The sequence below is a fragment of the Symphodus melops genome, assembly GCF_947650265.1.
Source record: "Symphodus melops genome assembly, chromosome: 13".
Lineage (NCBI taxonomy): Eukaryota > Metazoa > Chordata > Actinopteri > Labriformes > Labridae > Symphodus > Symphodus melops.
In genome coordinates, this window is record NC_136703.1 from 13,599,658 (window position 1) to 13,618,224 (window position 18,567).

Here is an 18,567-nt window from a genome sequence, read left to right on the forward strand (position 1 = left end):
GGCACTGGATCCACTTGTGTTATGTGCTGCACTGCAGTGCCACCAGTTGAACACACTGTGGCAGCTGTGTGCTGCTTTGTGTTTACACAGAAAGGGAGGCCAGCTATTATCTCACTAAGGATCACATGTTTTTTGTTTTTTTTTACTGGTTCAGTATCAGCTGCTAATCTAATCCAGAAAATTGCATAATGCACTTTTGTGCCCCTGATCTGATTTTTAGTCATCTCACTCAATTTGTCACATTAGGTACTTACTTCAATCTCGTGCTTACGTGATTGACTGTGTTAGAGAGATTTAAACTCAGCATGTCTATTTCTGTAGATGGCCCAGTTCAGTATTTGCACTGACTGTACAGAACAGAGAGAGCTGCTTTTTAGCCTTCCAGAACAGCACAACTGCAACTTTTCCCTGACTCCCCTGAGACTAATGTAAACTTTGTATCTAAGTAACATGACCCTGCACACCGTACAGAGTACACCAGTTCATCAAAGGTCTGCTTTTCTTGTAGCATTGTCAGCACAAACACACAAACTCCCATGGTGTAAGCATATCTCAACTTTTGTCTCCTGTCACCATGGCGAAGAGACAATAGAGACATCACAGTGTTGTTAATTCAGATCAGACATGAGCTGGATTGAATCCAGACACTGGCCCTGCCTGCAGAGTCACCTATTAAGGCTGTGGGAAGTGGGGGAAAGCTGTATGGAGGGATATAAATGGAATGAAAAAACAAACAGGGAGAGAAGGCCAACGCTCTTCCTCTTCTTTATTGTCTGATGTTTAAAGCTTCAACCCACACATCGGTATAGATAATTGCGGATGTAGGATCAAATTTGATAAGTTGATTGTTGGTGTTTCAGAATGAATGCTCTCACAGGATGTCTCAATTTGTTCTTGCAGTGGTACATTGTTTGTGTAGATTAATTTCTGCTTAAGATACTAAATCTCAAAGTAATGTCAACTAATAAATCTGATTTCTTTTTTAAAAATAAGATAAATCACTTTTTTAACATTTAGATCTCTGCATGTGCTCTTATTTAAAGTGTATCATGAAGACATAAGAAACAAAGTATTTTATACCATTGAGTTTTCTCTTTGTGTGTGTGCTGTCAGGCAGAGAAAAGCTCATTTGACAGGGGTGTGTAAAACAGCAGTTCAGGAGGCAGACAGCAATGGGCTTAGTGCTATTCAGCAATGTGGAAACTGGCGTCACACAACCTACTCTCACATGAAGTCACACTTACTGTCTGCTGTAAGTTTTTACTGCTCCCACTTCTTTCACACTGTTCGTTCAAAAGCAGAACCAGAAAAACAAACACAGGGGTTAAGTCAATAATCAGAAAGTTAACAGTATCTTTTCATGCTGGATTCCACTTCCTTGCACTACCATAACAGTTATTGTTCTGGTTATTTCATGGATGTGTATGTACAGTGAGCCACGATACATGTGTAACAGATAAAAAAAAAAAAAACCCTGACTGTGGTTGGCGAGAAAAGAGAAACAGTCAGTTTAAAGCTTTTATTAGTTCCTCTGTGTTATCTGCCTCTTCCTGTCCTGTTTGGGCATCCTCTAATCCACTTTGCCTGCTGATGCAGTTGCCTGTCAAAAACAAGCCATGGGTAATTGCTCTTTACTTTCTGTGGTTTTGTATGTATATTCCTCTATAGAATGAGACACCCCTTTCACATTTCACTCACCACAGCGAAGGAGATTTTATTTCACGTCATGCTCTGCTAATAGCTTGACTGAGCTATGAGAAACTGCAGGTTAAACATGAGCAGACATATCACAAAAAGTAATGCATTGCAGACATACCCCTTGACAGCCTGGTGTATGACCTCCCCTAAAATTATTTTTTTTATCAGACACCTTTAGCATGTCTTTTTTTTTATGATGAATAAAAAAATTTAAGACTCTTCAACCAAGCTTCAGCTAATGAAAACACTTTGGGTGAGAGTGATAAAAGCTTACCTTAATACCACTGGCTCTTAGAGGGGTAAATCTGTAAATGTTTTGTTCCTGTGCTCTTTAGTATGAGGCGAGGCAGGCGGTTAAAAAAAAGAAAAAAAGAAGGGCTATATTTGGACGAAATCACCCAGAAAACAGCTGAGGATAAACTGTTGTTGTAAACAAAGGCAATGGGTACAAATACCTCTTTTTATTGAAAACCTTTCCTGAGTGAAAAACAGGCTCTTTCACAATAAAAATTCCAGCTGCTTACACAGCCAGAAAGAAAAAAGAATCAATGTTTTTAGAGAGAGAAAGAGCGAAAATACTGATATTTTGCCGGTGTCTTAGAATGAGCTTAGTAGCGGCCTCAGCACTCTTCAGGTTTGCGGAGGGGTCTAGAGTTAAGCAATGCAGGCACATTGTTCAGTGCAGTAAAGCTCCTGGCTCCGAGTCTGATTTATGCCGACTTTGGCCAAGGCTGGGTGGGGTGTGTGTATGTGTGTGTGGGGGGGGGTGTTCTCTGTCATTCTTCAGAGCCTCTGAATGTACTCCTCTGCCGACCCCAAACTGATTTGAAGAGGTAAGTTCACCTATTTCCCTGCCCTTGTGACAGCCACACAGAGGGCTCATTTATTTCCCTTATACCCCCTCGCAGGAAGCTCTGCCCCACAGTAATGAAGAAGTGACCTTGATTTTAGACATCAACCTTGCTTCAGCTTGGATACCATAAGCATCAAGACATTCAGAATAAACACACAGAATGACACTCCCTCTCTCTCTCTCTCTCTCTCTCTCTCCTAAATACTCAAACACACACAATGCAGGAATAAAAAAAGCAGGGACATAACCTATAGACCATTTATCATATGTGCTGACAACAGGGAATGATGGCGGTCGGGGTGATAATAGCTACTATCAGGTACTGTCGGAGGGAAAAATTCTCCGCACTGACGGGTCTAAGTTTAGTGGGTGTTTATTTAGTGTGTCAGCAGCTTCTCTATTTATTATTTAGCTTTTGTAATGGTCACTAATGGCTGTGTGGAAAGTGTAATGCACAACCTGAGTGTGTTTGGCGTCTTGGCATCAATCAAAAGGCCTGATGGATTCAAAGTCTGGCCCTTTCAGAAAAAAGAAAATCCTCCTCTGACCTCTTCACTTCCTTACAGGAAGAGAAAAATACATCAACACCCCGAGGCTTTGGGAGAAGTTCATCTATTTCCTGATATAACAAAGTGAGATAAGGGACAATGTTGCCATAGCCTTTCAACTGGCAGAGAATCAAAGTGGAGCTTTGTGTCTTAGAAACAAATTCACAGAGGTGTGCTAAAAGCTTGAACACCCCGACTGCACAGAGGAAAAGGTGAGGCTTCTCCTTTCGACCCAGACGAGCACTCGTGAGACACACTTTAAAAGCATCCCAGTAATGGTCCCACATACTTAGATAACACTACTCTCATGGAACAAAATGAGCATTAAAAAAACCCAAACAAACACTCATTTCCAAGAACACATAGTCTGAAATTAAACGTTTGACCATATACTGTATATAGCAATGTATATTTATAAACACAGACAGCTATCACATTAAGATAATGGTTCTGTTTGAAGTCTTTCATGCAGTTAAGGGGCATCATAGATTACTTTTCGTCCAAGAATTTTTTTATATACTTTAGATTTATACATAATCATAAGGCAATAAGAGGAACTGAATGTATATACATCCTATGTATGTATATTTTCATTTACAAAACAATAAATAAAAAGGTAAAAATATGTGTGGCTCATTGTGTGAAATAGCATATATTACATAGCCAATGATTCCAGCTGTGATAGTAGTTCTCTTAAAACAACACAGCTGACATCATTCGAGGTTGCTCCAGTGAGAGAGGCCCCCCAATATAAATGTTCTCTGACAGAACAGGCACTTCGTTTGACTGGAAGTATATTCCCAGCCTTTACTCTTCATGTATCTTATCTGCTGAGGCCTTATAATATCTACAATTAAGACCTGAATTAACCTAACAATATCTTTGGTTTCTCTTGTAGCTTTTTGTTTTTTCAGCTACATACTGTATATTGGACCATTTTAAATGTGTGATTTACATTCAACATTTTTCTATACACTATATAATGTGCCTTACATTTGCAATAAATACACATTGAATTGTTCATCACTTTACATGGAATGCAGTTGAATTTTTTCCTATCTGTTTCTTTCCTGTGTCTTCTGCTTGATATTCTTGTTTCATACTTTCAGGACAGCACGACAGGAAGGGACTTTTTGTGTACCTCATATGCTGTGTTTGTACAGAATACAATCACATAATTGTGTCCCAGTTGGTGGAGGAAACCTGGATTGTTCATTTGTATTCTTCCAGGCTTAAACCCTCCTCCTGTCTGCATTAACCCATGCTCTCCCAGTTCCTCTTTTGGGGCAGTGTCTCGACTCTAACCCACTATCCTTACGAGTCAAACTCCATCCATTCTCCGAACAAATCACCATTGTTCTTTGGAACCGGATTCCTCCTAAACAAATATAAATACAGCCTCAAGCATCCGTCTCTAATCCACTTTCTTTGATTTAACAAAGTTTGTTCACATTATTAGATTTCAACCACAGTCTTCTCAGGGACACTCCCATAGCTGTAACACCCATGTCATCCCCTGTCTGTTCTCAGTCCAGCAGTGGTCTCGCTCCTTCAGCCTGCTGCTTTTTTTTTCTCTACCTCCTTAGCTTCATCTGCTGCTTTGTACATTAGGCATGCCATAAGGCCATTAACGCAATGATCCACCCCTTGCATTCCTGCGAATCCACTCTATGTGAGTGGGACGAGACATTTTCTCATATGAAATAACAAAGAGGCTCCCCCTCAACTGCAACTTTCATGGCCAGTTTTGCATTACAGATGCTCTCTGACAGCCCCTGTAAAATCCAGAGGGCACTCATAAAGTGGTGTTGACACCTTCAATGACACCCTTCCTGACTGGCCGGGGTGTGGGGGACAGGTGATTACAGATGGAGGTCCTGTTGACAGTACAGCTGTCCTTTGTTGTTGGAAACATCTGGTAGAGGTCAGTACTCTCTGCTGTCAAGCTGTGACGCCGGAGGTGGCAGTTGCTGTGGAGTTGCATGTCCTTGCAACATGTGCACGTGCATCCATGCATGTCTTATAATGTTAAACATATCTCTCTGTGTGTCTGTTTCTGTTTCATCATTCTCTGTCAGTACAAAGTGTCCTTGGTGGTGGAGGTATGTGTGGTGGTGGAGTCGTCTGGCAAAGAGCCTCGACGGCTGGGTCTGGACCCACAATGCAGCAGGTTCAGCAGCTCTCTGGAGACGCTGCTGGAGAAGGCAGTGTAAATCCACGGGTTGGTGCATGAGTTCAGACTGGCCAGCAGCATCAGGATAGTGAAGGCCACTCCTGCGAAGACAAAAATCAATACACACACTTTACAGACAGATGCACAAACACGTGTAAATACAGGGACAAGTTGGCATTGAGGCATTTACATTGTACACATTTACAGGTGGGGAAAAATTAGCAAACTCATTGTTTTCATTTCTCTTATGGACCAAAAGAAACAAAAACAAACAACTATTCAGATAGAATGCAAACCACTTTGGGTTATGTTTTTTACATTTCCTTTAGGGATTCAATTGTATCCCTAAAAATGCATCTTTTTGTTGTATTTTTTCAATGATAAAATAAAACGTGCATGTATGTATATTTTTTCATTTGTGTTTGTGCGTGCGAATGGCAGGGAGAGTCTGCGATTAAAAACATATTCATGTGTAAACATACTTTTATTTGCATGGAAATACATTGTGTATGCATGTGTGCTTGTCTGTATGCAAAGCTGACACACCCTACTCCTTGTCTCTGCTTGTGATTTTCACTGCGTTTGAGCTGCTGGCACGCATGATTGTTGATGAAACGTCAACATCTGGCATCTTTGCAAACCCAGCAGGGGATATAAACAGGTTATTTACAGGCCTTTGATGTTTGTCTTCAGCTTCAGATTAGAGGACACCCACTCAGTCCAACTATCAGCAACAATTTAAGGCTACTCGCCATGCTCGCTCTGTCACTCGCTGAAAAAAAAAGACACCAGCAGATGCTGTTTGTATCCCAAATGTACCGAGGCCAGAGATGCCATGCAGGGGTCTCTGGTTGTGGGTAAAAATATGTTGTTTCTGAGCTCATATTTCACAACATCTATCCTGGAGCTGGTTGTCCTTGCAATATTGATTGGGATCATGTTTAGGCTTACTAAGGCTGACAACAACATTGATCAAAGGTTGTTGGAGAAAACCAGAGCTGTTTGATTAGCTTTTGTTTTTTGTGCAAAAAGGGAAAGGGTTGCTCATTAGGAGCAATTAAATGGATAATATGCAATAAGAGGATAAATCCATTTGAGAAAAACAATTTTAAGTGATGGTTATAACCCACATCACTGCATTTGTTGCTCACTGAGACTGAATTGCACAGTGTGACAGTGTTGTACCAGAACTAATAAGTGTGTTCATGACTGACCTTGGTTTGGAGGGTTGGGGTCCCATGCCGCCCACAGCTGGACTATAAAGAAAGGAGACCAGCAGATAGTGTAGACCAGCACGATGACCAGGGTCATTCTTACGGTCTTGGACATGGCTTTAGTGATGCTTGGAGGAGGGATGGCAGGAGGGAGAGGCGCAACATAGTCCAGAGAACAGCGGGGTGAACCTGAGGCTGGCTCATAGGAGGCGTAAGAGTCCTGGCAGTCTGAGCTGTTCACTGTTTGCTGCTGTGTTGTCGATGTTGTTGTCACTGGTGCATCACAGCAACTGTTATACTGAACGGCAGAGGATAAATGGTCATAAGACTCTCCCGTTTGGCTGTTATGGCTGTTATTGTGAGGGTTGTTATTCGCACCCTTTAAAAGCTGTCCTCCTCCTCTGCCCTCCCTCCCCCCTCCTCCCCCTGACGCCCGTCTCCCTCTCTCCCTCGCTCGATCGTCCTCCTTCTTAAAACTGTGGAAACGGAAGAGGATTTCGTCCTTCTTCAACTCGGCCGTCACCATCCTCTCTGACTTCAGGTAGATATTGTTGTGAATCTCTCTGAAGATTCTTATCTGAGAAATAAAAAAAAAAGAAAGAAGAAGCACAGTTCAATACAGAGAAGAACTTTATATCTACATTTTATTACCCAGAAGGCCTGAGAATAAAATCTAATGAGCGGCACGAGTCAGATGCCTGTCTTTGCTTTCTGCAGACAATCCTGTTCCTGCCTTACCAGTGACAGGAAATTTGGAGAGTGTGTGTGTTGGCATTCCCCATCAGCCATAAACCAGCATAAGACATTTTTTTTACAATACTGTAATTCCTCTACTTTGTAAGAATCTGAGCATCTATTATTTTATTTTTACATAATAATTCTTCCAACTCGGGTAGGAAACTCCAACAATAATTCGAAAGCAAGTATAAAAGAAATTCATACTTTGAGCTATTAGTACTTTTTTTTAAGTTATAGATTCTAATTATTCTTTCTGCAAACATCTTTAAATTATTTTTAAAAAAAAACAGCCTTATGAATCAGCTGAGGCAACTTCCAAAAAACTTCTTTCTGCAGAAAATACATCCAACTTCAATAAAGGTGTCTGAACAGGCTTCTTGATTTCACATTCGATAATGAAAAAAGGTCAGGGTTTCTATGTTTATCTGAGATCTGGTACATTCCTCCTACAGGCAGGAGGTTCTTTGAGTGGGCAGATTTTCTTCACAGCAGTCTCAACAGTGGTCCTCCAAGTGCTGTGTTAATTAGGGGAAATAGCTAGACCCTGAAAATATCTTTCCCTAAATAGAGCAGCATGGCTGATGGGAGGCAGCCCAGAATGCCTCCTCTCCATGGGATGCTATATAACACCAACCACAGTCATCCCCACAGGTGATCAGCAATCCCTGCCAAATGTACCCCAGTTGAAAACAAAACACAATTTCATTCATGCCTTTGTTTTTGGATTATGTTGCATACGGCATGTGGTCATTGTGGTTGGTGCAGAGATTGAAAGCCCAGCCAATATAAGCTGTTGTACCTGACAGATGGTGATTATCAAGGCAGGCAGGAGGAAGACTGCCACGGTCATCCAGGTGACGTAGGCCTTTAGCCCCCACGATTCGGCAAAGTGACCCCAGCACTCATATTCTCCAGGAGTGACTTCTGAGCGAGAGAAGATGAACACCTGACAAACCAAACAAAGAGAACAGCGAGAGTGGTCAGCATTCCAACAGACATGACTGGCAGTTTCCTTTACCATCAACTGAACTGTGATGACCTCATCAGGCTAAAAATAGATCAGCATCTTGATTTAACTCTCATGTCCTATTTCACAACGTGTGTTTGTATGTGTGTGCAAATGTGTATTCCTTCCCACCTGTGGTATGCTGAGCACCAGCGCCAAGCCCCAGGCCACCATGACAGGGGTGTTCCAGCGGGACATTGCCCCTCCACGGTAAGCCTGTAAGGGACAGCAGATAGCATGGTGCCGGTCTACCGTCATGGCAACTATCATGTAGGAGGAAGCAAACATGCCCACAATCTGTAAGTACTTGACGGAGCGGCAGAGGAAGTCAGGCCCCTGAAACTTCTCTGTGATGTCCCATATTAGCTGAGGAAGAACCTGAACACAGATAATAAAAAAAAACTGTTATTTGTATAAGGTAGCTCTTTGCAAAGTATTGCAGAATTATTTTGACTCAAACAGCAGCATACAGTGCCCTACTGCTGTAAACACTTTCTTGAGCCTAAAATGTGTTTTAATGAGCAGCTGAAAATAGTCCCCAACAAATGCACTTCTTTACATTGTCTTGAAGTGATGTAAACAGTGCCCACCAGTATCAATATAATAAATTGATGACAAAAGTGCAGTGTAGGAGGGCAAACAGTGCAGAAATAACAATGGTAAATTATTTAATTATATTGTACTTTGCATTAAGCTAAAGTCCTGAGTGGACACACATCCACACATTTTTTTAACTCAATTTTCCACTGATTAAATTCCAGTTTTTTTCTTGGGTTTTATTATCTGTCTTATTATCTTGGGATGGGATAGCAATGCTTGGTTTTCAATGATAAAGACTTAATTTCTCAATATTTTAGAATTGAGAAAAAGACATTTTCAAAACAATGATGACCCAAACAAATGAACTGGGCTATGGAAAGTTAGTCCACCCACTCTTACACTTTAGTCTATTGTTCTTGTTTTATGTGACTCTCTCAACTGACCTGAAACAGAGCCACCACCAGGTCAGCCACGCACAGGTTGACCATGAACACGTGCATGGGCGCATTGTGCTTTCTCCTCCTCAGCAGCACCCACAGCACAAAGCTATTCCCCAAGGTTGTGAGAGCCAGAACCAAACCAAGCACAGCGATCTCAGCTCGGGCCAGGCCCGGGTCCCTGCCCCGGGGCTGGGGCAGAGTGTGAGGTGTGGTGGTGGAACTGTTCTCAGGGAAGATCCCAAAGAAGGATCCCCCACTGTGAGAACTATTGAGAGAGTTGAGCTCGGAGACAAACAAAGACGAGGAGGAGAAATTGTTCCGTCCTGCAGCGGGCAGAGAGGAGAGGGCTAACCCATCCCAGTCCGTTTCCACACTGATGCTTTCCATTCCTGAAAAACAAACAAAGTGTTCATGCAAGAAATCCAGTCTAAACCTGTTGTTAGATGATGCCCCCAGGAAAATCTTACCCAGAAGTCTAACTGGTGCATAATCACAAGACTGTTTATAGATTTTTATCATCCACAATTTACTTTCTGTTTTTATCACACATCCATTTCACATTAGACTTATTTTATTTCATAAAATTGCTTTTCTACTGTAACGTGTCAGCTGAGAAGCCTGGTGGTTCTTTTAATTTATCTCACCTCCAAATCAAAACATTCTGGCCTTTCATTTAGACTTGTTAATGCAGAGATTAATCACAGGGTATGCTTTTTATTCAGTACAATTATTACATATTCACATGACACACTATAAATAGCTTCCTTTGATCAATCCTAAGGAAATTTGACTTTACGTAAAGACTATCACAGACTGTACCAATCATGCTGGTATGTTAATACTGTTATGTTTTTGACGCTGTTTCAAAGTTTTAGTGCATGTGTTTGTCCGGTTTTCATAGCTCTCGGTTCTGTTTGACGCAAGTCCAGTGCTGTTTATTTTCCTTTTCATATTTTCTCAAGGTTGATTTGACAGTTTTCCCTCACCTCCGCTCTCATAATCGCTTTTATCCCATGTTAACCCCCATACATTCCTCTTTTCCCCTTTTTTTTGTTCCCCCCATAGCCCTCTCCAACTTTCTCTCATACACACAGGCAAACACTACACGTGCACTCTTTCTTGATCTCAATCAATTTACGTTTATTTTTCTTTGCTTATAAATAAATGTCTCAAAAGGAACCAAAAGCTAATAGGAATGAGATGTCAATTTTCAGAAACAGAGTCGTGGGATGCTGGGGGCATCCGTGGTCAAATAAACTGCACGTAGAGAGAAAGTCTGGGAGAGAGAAAAAAAAAGACGGGAAATGAGAAATGAGTGAGGAGAAAGGAGAAAGGGGCAGGAGAAGAAAAACAATCTAGAAAAAGGTGGAAAGAGGACGATAGGTAAAAAAAAAGGGGCCAAATAGCACAGAACAGAACTAGTTCTGTGAGTTAATGGACACGTAATCCTGATGCATTATCATTACTAATGTGAAAGGAGTGGTAAGGTACACAAATGTTACACTGAAAAAGACGTTGGAAATTTTCCACAACTAAAAATAGTAGACAAACTACAGTGATAGTGTTGTGCAATTGAGTGTGACTAACATGACATTACAAGGTTGTTCCCACTACTCCTCAGAGACCTAATGACCAATTTGCTAGTAATAGCAAACTCACTGCTGGGTGTGTGAGATAACACAGCTGAGCATATTGTTAAGCGTTGCATGCCGGCTTTGCCAGAGGAATGTATTCAGATGAATGCATGACAAGCCAGGCCAGCTGGACCTCTCAACCCAGCATGAAGGCAGAGCTGTGAGTGAAAGGAGGAGAATCTGAGCGGAACTGTCTCTCTCAAGACAGACTTTCTGATTGGAGTGAATCCCTCCTTGCTGGAGACCTCAATACTTCAACTCATGGCTAAACCAAGTCGTACGTCAATTACAACTCTCTTTTTATGTGTCAGATATGTGCCAAAGGGTCATTTGGATCAAAGCAACTAATATTCCTTGTTATCATCTCCTTTATTATTTTACTGTTTCAAGTTTTTTTTTTTTTAATATAGCTATTGACAACGAAGCCTTTTATCATCAAGGGATCTGTGGTCTCTCTTTGTCATTACCTGAGGAGCCTGGTGCCCCTCTCTGTAATTACAGCACAATTCATAAGGGGATTCTTTGTGTGGCTGCTCTTCTTTATGCTCAATATATAACCTCATTATGTATATTTGCCCATGTGATTCATTTCTGATGTAAAATCGCCTTTCATGTATACCTCTGCAAAGACAAAGTGTGATGAATTACAGGAGGTGCCACGGTGACAAGGCCTTGGAAATGTCTTTGAAGTATATGAGTAAGTTCAAATTTATATCACCATATTGTATTCTATGAAATCAAATAAACAGATAATTAACTTTATTAACTGTTCAGGAATGTTTAATCTGGTTTGAATAAAGCCTCTGTGCGGTTTTTGTGGGTCATGAAAGAGACTGGAATGAATAGTAATGCTTCGATGTGAGCTACAAAACTGAGTAAAGCCATGAGCAATAAGGCTGAGTTTTTCAATATTGCAAATGTTAATGCCTGTAACTGTTGTCATGAGGTAGGTGCCAGAAGTGACCATTTACAGAAACATAAAGAAACCCCCTTTCTTACATTTCTCAAGCAAATATTCCCAAAAAGTGGTACATTAATAAAAAAGAAACAGTATAATTTTTGTCTGAAAACTGCACATGTATAGAATAAGATCAGGTATAAAGATACAAAGGTCTTGCATTGTCCACCGGGGATTGACAAACTCTGCACAAAGCACTGCAGGAGCTTTAAATAACACAGTGTATTTTCTTATAACTTCTGTATTAGCCTCTGTGTTCCTGAACTCCTCAAGGACATGCAGTATTTTCTCAAAATATGCTCTTATTTGCATGTCTGATTCAGCCAAGAAATCAAGATGGATTGTCGTCAAATTGCTCAATGGTTAAACAGCAGAAGACCCACGCATAGCTCAAAAGTTCTTGCAGAGAAATTTTCTTTCCTTGGAGGAAAACACTTCAACTTAGGCTGCATGGAGAACAAAAATATTGTCAATAATCCAAGTTGTACTTTTATATATTCCTCTATATTCCCTGTCTCTACAAACGTATTCTGCTTGGCTCTCTCTTTAATAACATCAACACCGCACAGCATTCCCATCCCGTCCAATCGACTTAACGTTCACCACAAATTATTCCATCTCTCTTTGCCGGACAGACTGTAGACTCTGCTCTTAGTATAGTTAGTGTGGTGTGTTGCATCCTCTCTGAACTTTAAAGCTTTCACTATGATTAATGATGGAGTCAATTCCTCTCTTGCTTTCCTCTACAGATTCAAACCAATGTGAAACCATCCATTTCCATGCCCTCCCCATCCTATACCATTTCCTCTCACAGGTTTACATCGCCTCAGGGAGCACAGAAACAGGTAGTTTAAAAAAAAGCATTACAGCTACAAAACATTCACATCTTTCAACATGTCAGTCCTTTGTTGTTTCTTGCTGTTCACACATGTTTTGGTCATTTTCTTTGAGAAGCTACGTCATGCTCTAGCTATGTAGAGACCCAACCGCTATCTGCTTGTGTCTTCTTACACTCTGCTGAAGTATAAGAAGAACCACATGCCTAAAAGAGAAACCTCAGATGAGATAGTTGTCACTTCAATGGTATTCTGGCAAAGAACTTTTTCCACTATTTAGTCAGTGGGTCAAATATTCAAAATAATCTAAGCGGAGAGGTTTCTTTTTTTAAAAATCCAATGCAATACAAAACAAATACAATATGAAGATCTCCTTGTTGTTTTAACGTGTTCACTGCACAGACTTTGTTTGTACTCCGTGTTTGTATTTAATAAATGTCTGTCCTGGCTTCAGATGAATGTAATACAAATGTTGAATACAGGTTGAAAAATACAAATAAGCTGGTTCATCATCATCGTTTCTTTATGTTACATTTTAAAGAAAGGATGGGTCTTTTAACATACAATTTATCAAAGTCAAAAAGAAAAGAGAGATTAGATAGACATTAATCCTTCATTTGATGTCAAAGCATTTCCTGTCTCTACTCCTGACCTGTCATCTCATGCATGGCAGGAAAACACATTTCTCTCATTCTCTCATGCAAAGAGGAACTCTCAATGTATTTAAGACCTTAGCAGTGAAGATGAACCTGACATGTAGGCGCTAAGCCAATGAACTTGAAAGAGTGGCATCAGCAGCAACAGCAGCAGCAGAAGCAGACAGGTGCTCTAATATAAGATGCAGTAATCCAAACATAATGAAAGATCCATCAGTTACTGTCTGCCTTGTGAGTACACGTCAGTCCTGTGATTAGTTCCCATTGACCAGGTCCGACCTTATCTGACTCATGAGAACTTCTATGTCCTCATTAGCAGCCCAGACAGCCTGTCATTAATTTCACTAATTTTATCTGCGCTTCTTCCTTTTTGTTCTTTTTTTTTTTTCATGCACCTGTTATTTTCTCAAATGTTCCACATCCATCCATCGGCTCTAAATCTGTCTTATCAGGAAGGATCAAAACTGCAAAGGAAACTCTTTGTGACATGCATATCATTTCTGTTTGGTTTCAATTATCACCCTTCTTAATAGACTTTGGCAGAAAACAGGATTTAAACGGTGTGGCCCAATCTGAATCTGAAAATAAACCTATCAATTCTGCTTCTGAGATCACACCATTGGATATACTTGTATTTTGGTATTCTGTGCTGCTTTTCTCTGACTTTATTTACATATCAATCAATAGATTCTTACATAAGAAAGGTCTGGATGAGTCATATGGGGCCACACTTTGGGCAGTACTGCATTTCATCTGCATGATGAAGCATATGTGAATATGCTTTCTCCTTAAGGCCCCACGTTTGGGTAAATTAGTTTCCCACTGACACTGCCAGTTGCAGCTTACATTCATCATAAATTCAATCCCAACTGGCATAAATGCCTCATCTGAAGAATTTAATGACAGGTGGATAGTATCTAAATATTTATTTTTCAATTTGAGGAGGGACCTGCTTTTATGAAGATTTACATCTTTTCCATGTTCTCTGCTGCAGACCGCTGCCCCTATGAGCCATAAAAGTAAACACTTTCTTCTCTTTTGTTATCAACAACCCATTAAATGTTAATCATGTGGGACCACGCCTCATTGCACTTACTGATACAGTCATTACTCGCCCATATTTCGGTATGTGTGTGCTGTGGCACACTACTTGAGTTTTGTATTCACAAACATCACCACAAGTTTGTTTCCACAATACACCGACCAGTGGACAGAAGTCACCATGTCAGGTGAGGAAAAAGGTCCAAGTCTCCTTATCTGCACTGATAAAGCCAGTTCATAAGACCACTGACCACTGTTTTTCTTGTTATGTATCATTAACCAGCACTTTGCTGACGAGCATGTGCCCTCAACAAAGCAGGGCCTTTTTCATGCCAACCAAGTGATATCAACATTTAGAGTATTTCCCTTGAAGAATAGAAAATGGGTTATGTTGTTACAACATCAGTTCAAACTGACCCTGATGTTTGTAGCTGATATGGTCATTATCTGTACCACATGCCGTAACATACACAATGAAGTTATTCGATATTGCAGGGAAACAAAGTAAACTGACGATACATAACAGAAATGAAGAAGATGATGATATTTTCACACAATAAATACATTCAATTTCGGAATATTGTATATTTAGGCCAACATTTCAGATAAGAAAAGTGTATTATACTGTAAATTTAATTTTAAAGCAATGTGTTTCCTAATTAATGACAAACAAATTGGAGAGATAAATCTTTTTATGTTTATTGTTAAATTGAACTGAATGAATCCAAACTGTGCTAGGTTGCATTTTTGTTCTCCAGGTTGCCATATCTCACAGTCAGTTTCTTTGTGAATGGTTTAATGATTAGATTCTAAAACATGTTTGTATTTCAGTGTTTTTAATGTTGTGATGACAAGGGTTATTAGGAAGTGAATAAAGTCATATCCATTGATGTGCTGGATGCAGGGACTTTTCTGTCATGTCTTGCACAAGGTGAATGTATTTGTGCTTCAAAAATGTATGAAGGAGAGTTCATTGATGATGTTCATTGCCTCAGAAAATATTTGACTTGTGTTTGCACCAAACTTTATTCTCTGTTATAATTCAAAAATCCAATGGACAATTTAAATGTGCTTTAATTAAAGAATCCAACTGATGATGAACTGCAGGTTTGCTTAAAATAAACAACAAGCCTCCTTGTTCTGTGATGATTTGCTTCGAAGGAAAACTTTTCCATCAACAGACACATTGATTCGTATTATAATATAAAATGGAATTCAGCATTTTGTCATGCGACTGTACAGGTTACTGTATCTTATAAAAATTGTTTTTCTGTTGTGATGATCTTTTCAAAGTCAGGCAATAAATCCATCATCTTTGAAGATGTGTTTACCATAAACACAAAGCCGGTCCACATATTGCCTTTTATCCTCCAAAGACCTTTGATTTACCAATTAAAAAATATGGGCAGAACACAAACACACACACAGAGAAACATGCACACAAAAACATTTAAGGGGAGCACACCAAGGTGAGTGAATGTGTCTCCACTCACCTTGCTGTCAGTGCATGGTAAGTTTTCTCACGCGTGTCCTTTTCTCGGCGTCTCTGTCACTCTGGGACAAAAGCATTACGAGCCGTCAGCATTAGACTTCTTTAACATTACATGAAAGAGCAGATCACATTCAAAAGCTGACTGTTCTTATGAGCTTTTTTAATCCATGGAAAAACTAAGAGGACCACGTGCATTTTCAATGAGTCTGTGTCATGAACTATTCCTTGTTAAGCATGTGAGTGTAAAAAAAGGAAATATTACCAATTTTTTGTTTGTGAGGACAGCTATGTTTGTTACAAAATATGTCATTACATTAACAAAAGCTAAAAAAAAAAAAAGAATGTAAGTCATGAAAACTGTATAAGAATTTTAATTGTTGGAGCTAAGAAGCTAAAAATGTTCAGCGATTTTAAAATAATAAATCATCGTATGTTAACTTCTACTTGTACTTGTACATGTAAAAGATTATGCTGAAAATACTTCAATTCATCCTTTTGTATTATCACTACATCGATGTTCTTCAATATCCAAAACAGATACTGTACAGTTATGGTATCATGGTTGCCTTTAGTAAACATTAATAATAAATGACACACTGTTATATTTACTGTATGAATGTTAAACTAACGTGAAAGTAAGATTAATGACACTGATTTTATGATAGTTATCTTAAACATAATAATTTATGAACTGTTAAATAAAAAGCTCGAGTTGTGTATCAGTGCCTCTAACATGCACTGTAAGATGTGTAGAGAGATGACCTAGATTGAGCCGTAAACAAATCCATTTCAATACAACTGACAAGTTTGAGTTCCTCCAGACCACTGGGCTCCTAACTGTTTTAGGTTTTTTTAAAGAACTGATGAAGGATTACAAATAGGATTTTATGTACAATTGATCAACATCAGTATCAGCACAGAGTTAATAAAAGGCACTTACCAATGATCAACTTGAGTGGTGTAGCAGGAGGACTAGAAGCTGTCAGAATTTTACCCAAAACATTGACATCTTCAGTGCTGTCAATCCGAGTCCCTCATTTGGCCCCTGTATGATCAGGTAGGACCCAAACAAATCAGTATGTCTATTTCGAAATCAAGAAGTTTCCCTTCTATCACTGATTCTTCTTCTACTGTGACAACAAAGGTCGGCAGGATCCTTGCAGCTCCTTGGTGCGTATGCTGCTTGTATTGTTCTTGCTGTGTTGGAGTTCACAAGTATATGTCACAGTAATCCATTTGATAGCCATGTGTGTGTCCCGGTTCCTTGTGCGTCACGTTATGCTCCTGCAATGTGCTGCTCCCTCCAGCACTCAACAGCAGAAGTGAATCTGAGCTCCGTATGCTCCTACCTCCCCCCTCCCCCCTCAGTCCCCTCACTATCCCCTCCTCCTAGGTCAACCAGCCTGTCCTCTAGGACTGAGGGTGGAGCGTGCAGGAAGGAGTTATACATACCTATAAAGTGAAAGAGAGAAAGAAGGGGAGAGTGTGTGAGGGAGAGGGGGAGAGAGAGAGAGAGAGAGAGAGAGAGAGAGAGAGAGAGGGTGTGTGTGTGTGTGTGTGTGTGTGTGTGTGTGTGTGTGTGTGTGTGTGTGTGTGTAGGTGCGTGTGTGTGTGTATTTGTGTGTGTAAATGAGAGAGAGAGACCAGTAGAATTAGATGTAGAGGATGTACACAATGATACAGACTGTCTGTTTTTTTTTTTATAAAAAAAAGCAACTTGTTTTAAAGTGAATAATATTTACAGTATTTGTTTGTGTGTAACATGCAGGGAAATACAGAGAAGCCCCTCCCCTCTTTGTAATGAATTATGCCTGGTTTAAGTCACTGATACTCACCGCTTGTGTTTTTATTCAAAGCTCTCTCCTGTGTTGTGCTCTTTTGGTCTTTCATTTGCTTTATTGTTGGTGGACAAGAGCTAGTGCTCTTCCACCTTCCTAGAATACCGATTGGCTGAGTCAGCTTGGCCCGCAGCAGGCCACACCCTTGGTGTACACAAAGAGCCGGCAAGGTTACAGCAAATCATTTATTTTGCTTATTTATAATTGAAATGCTCTCTCTCTCTAACACACATACCAACATGCACACACGCAAATGGGATTATCAGCTAACACATATTGCATGCACGGAAACACTTTTATATTTACAGGATGACAGAAATTCTAAATTCATATACACACTCAGATGTACAAAAAAAAACATAGACACAAACATTACTTTCAAGCATGCCTATATGTTAATGTTCATTTTCTTCTTAACAAATCGGATTCCAATACCTATGTTTCAGTATCAGTGGATGCTGGAGATTAACACATATGCACACACATGCATTACACATACTGTATGTATAAATGTGGTCCAATACAACCTTTTAGACATCAGAGGCTGATACTGCCTCAGCAGATATTGGTATCAGAACGATTCTTTTTACAAGTGTTATTCATTCATTGGCCCGCAGCATCTCTCAAACACACAAACAGACACAAACACAGACAGCATGCTATACCCATGAGACCCTCTCTGTCTGTCTAGCACAAAGCCATTGATCCCCAGCCAGCAGGGCTAGGATTGTCCCATGATGTCAGAAAACCTGGAAGCCCTCCTCCAGCGGTGCTGCCAGCTTCACATCAGATGCCTCCCTCCCTCATTCAAACAATTCTGTCCTACCTCTGTGGAGGTGGGGCTTTAAGCTCCCTGAGAATCACTCTGATATAATTATCTTGGCTCAACTGGTCTTAAAGAA

At 40.1% G+C, this 18,567-nt stretch overlaps 1 protein-coding gene across 2 annotated transcripts; it reads right to left on the reverse strand.

The window, feature by feature from the left end:
• Positions 1-1,505: 1,505 nt before the first annotated feature.
• LOC306833691 (vasopressin V2 receptor-like) lies at positions 1,506-17,713 on the reverse strand. Of its 2 annotated transcripts, XM_079359154.1 has the most exons (8): positions 17,663-17,713; positions 16,768-16,872; positions 15,829-15,889; positions 9,214-9,599; positions 8,363-8,608; positions 8,024-8,170; positions 6,487-7,063; positions 1,506-5,373 (listed from the first exon to the last, which is right to left on the reverse strand). In XM_079359154.1, the coding sequence occupies exons 4-8, from the start codon at positions 9,595-9,597 to the stop codon at positions 5,174-5,176; spliced, it is 1,554 nt and encodes a 517-aa protein (XP_079215280.1). In that variant the 5' UTR covers positions 9,598-9,599; positions 15,829-15,889; positions 16,768-16,872; positions 17,663-17,713; the 3' UTR covers positions 1,506-5,173. The 2 variants fall into 2 exon arrangements, with proteins under 2 accessions (XP_079215280.1, XP_079215279.1); XM_079359153.1 differs by lacking the exon at positions 17,663-17,713 and having other exon boundaries at positions 16,768-17,126.
• Between the last annotated feature and the right edge of the window lie 854 nt (positions 17,714-18,567).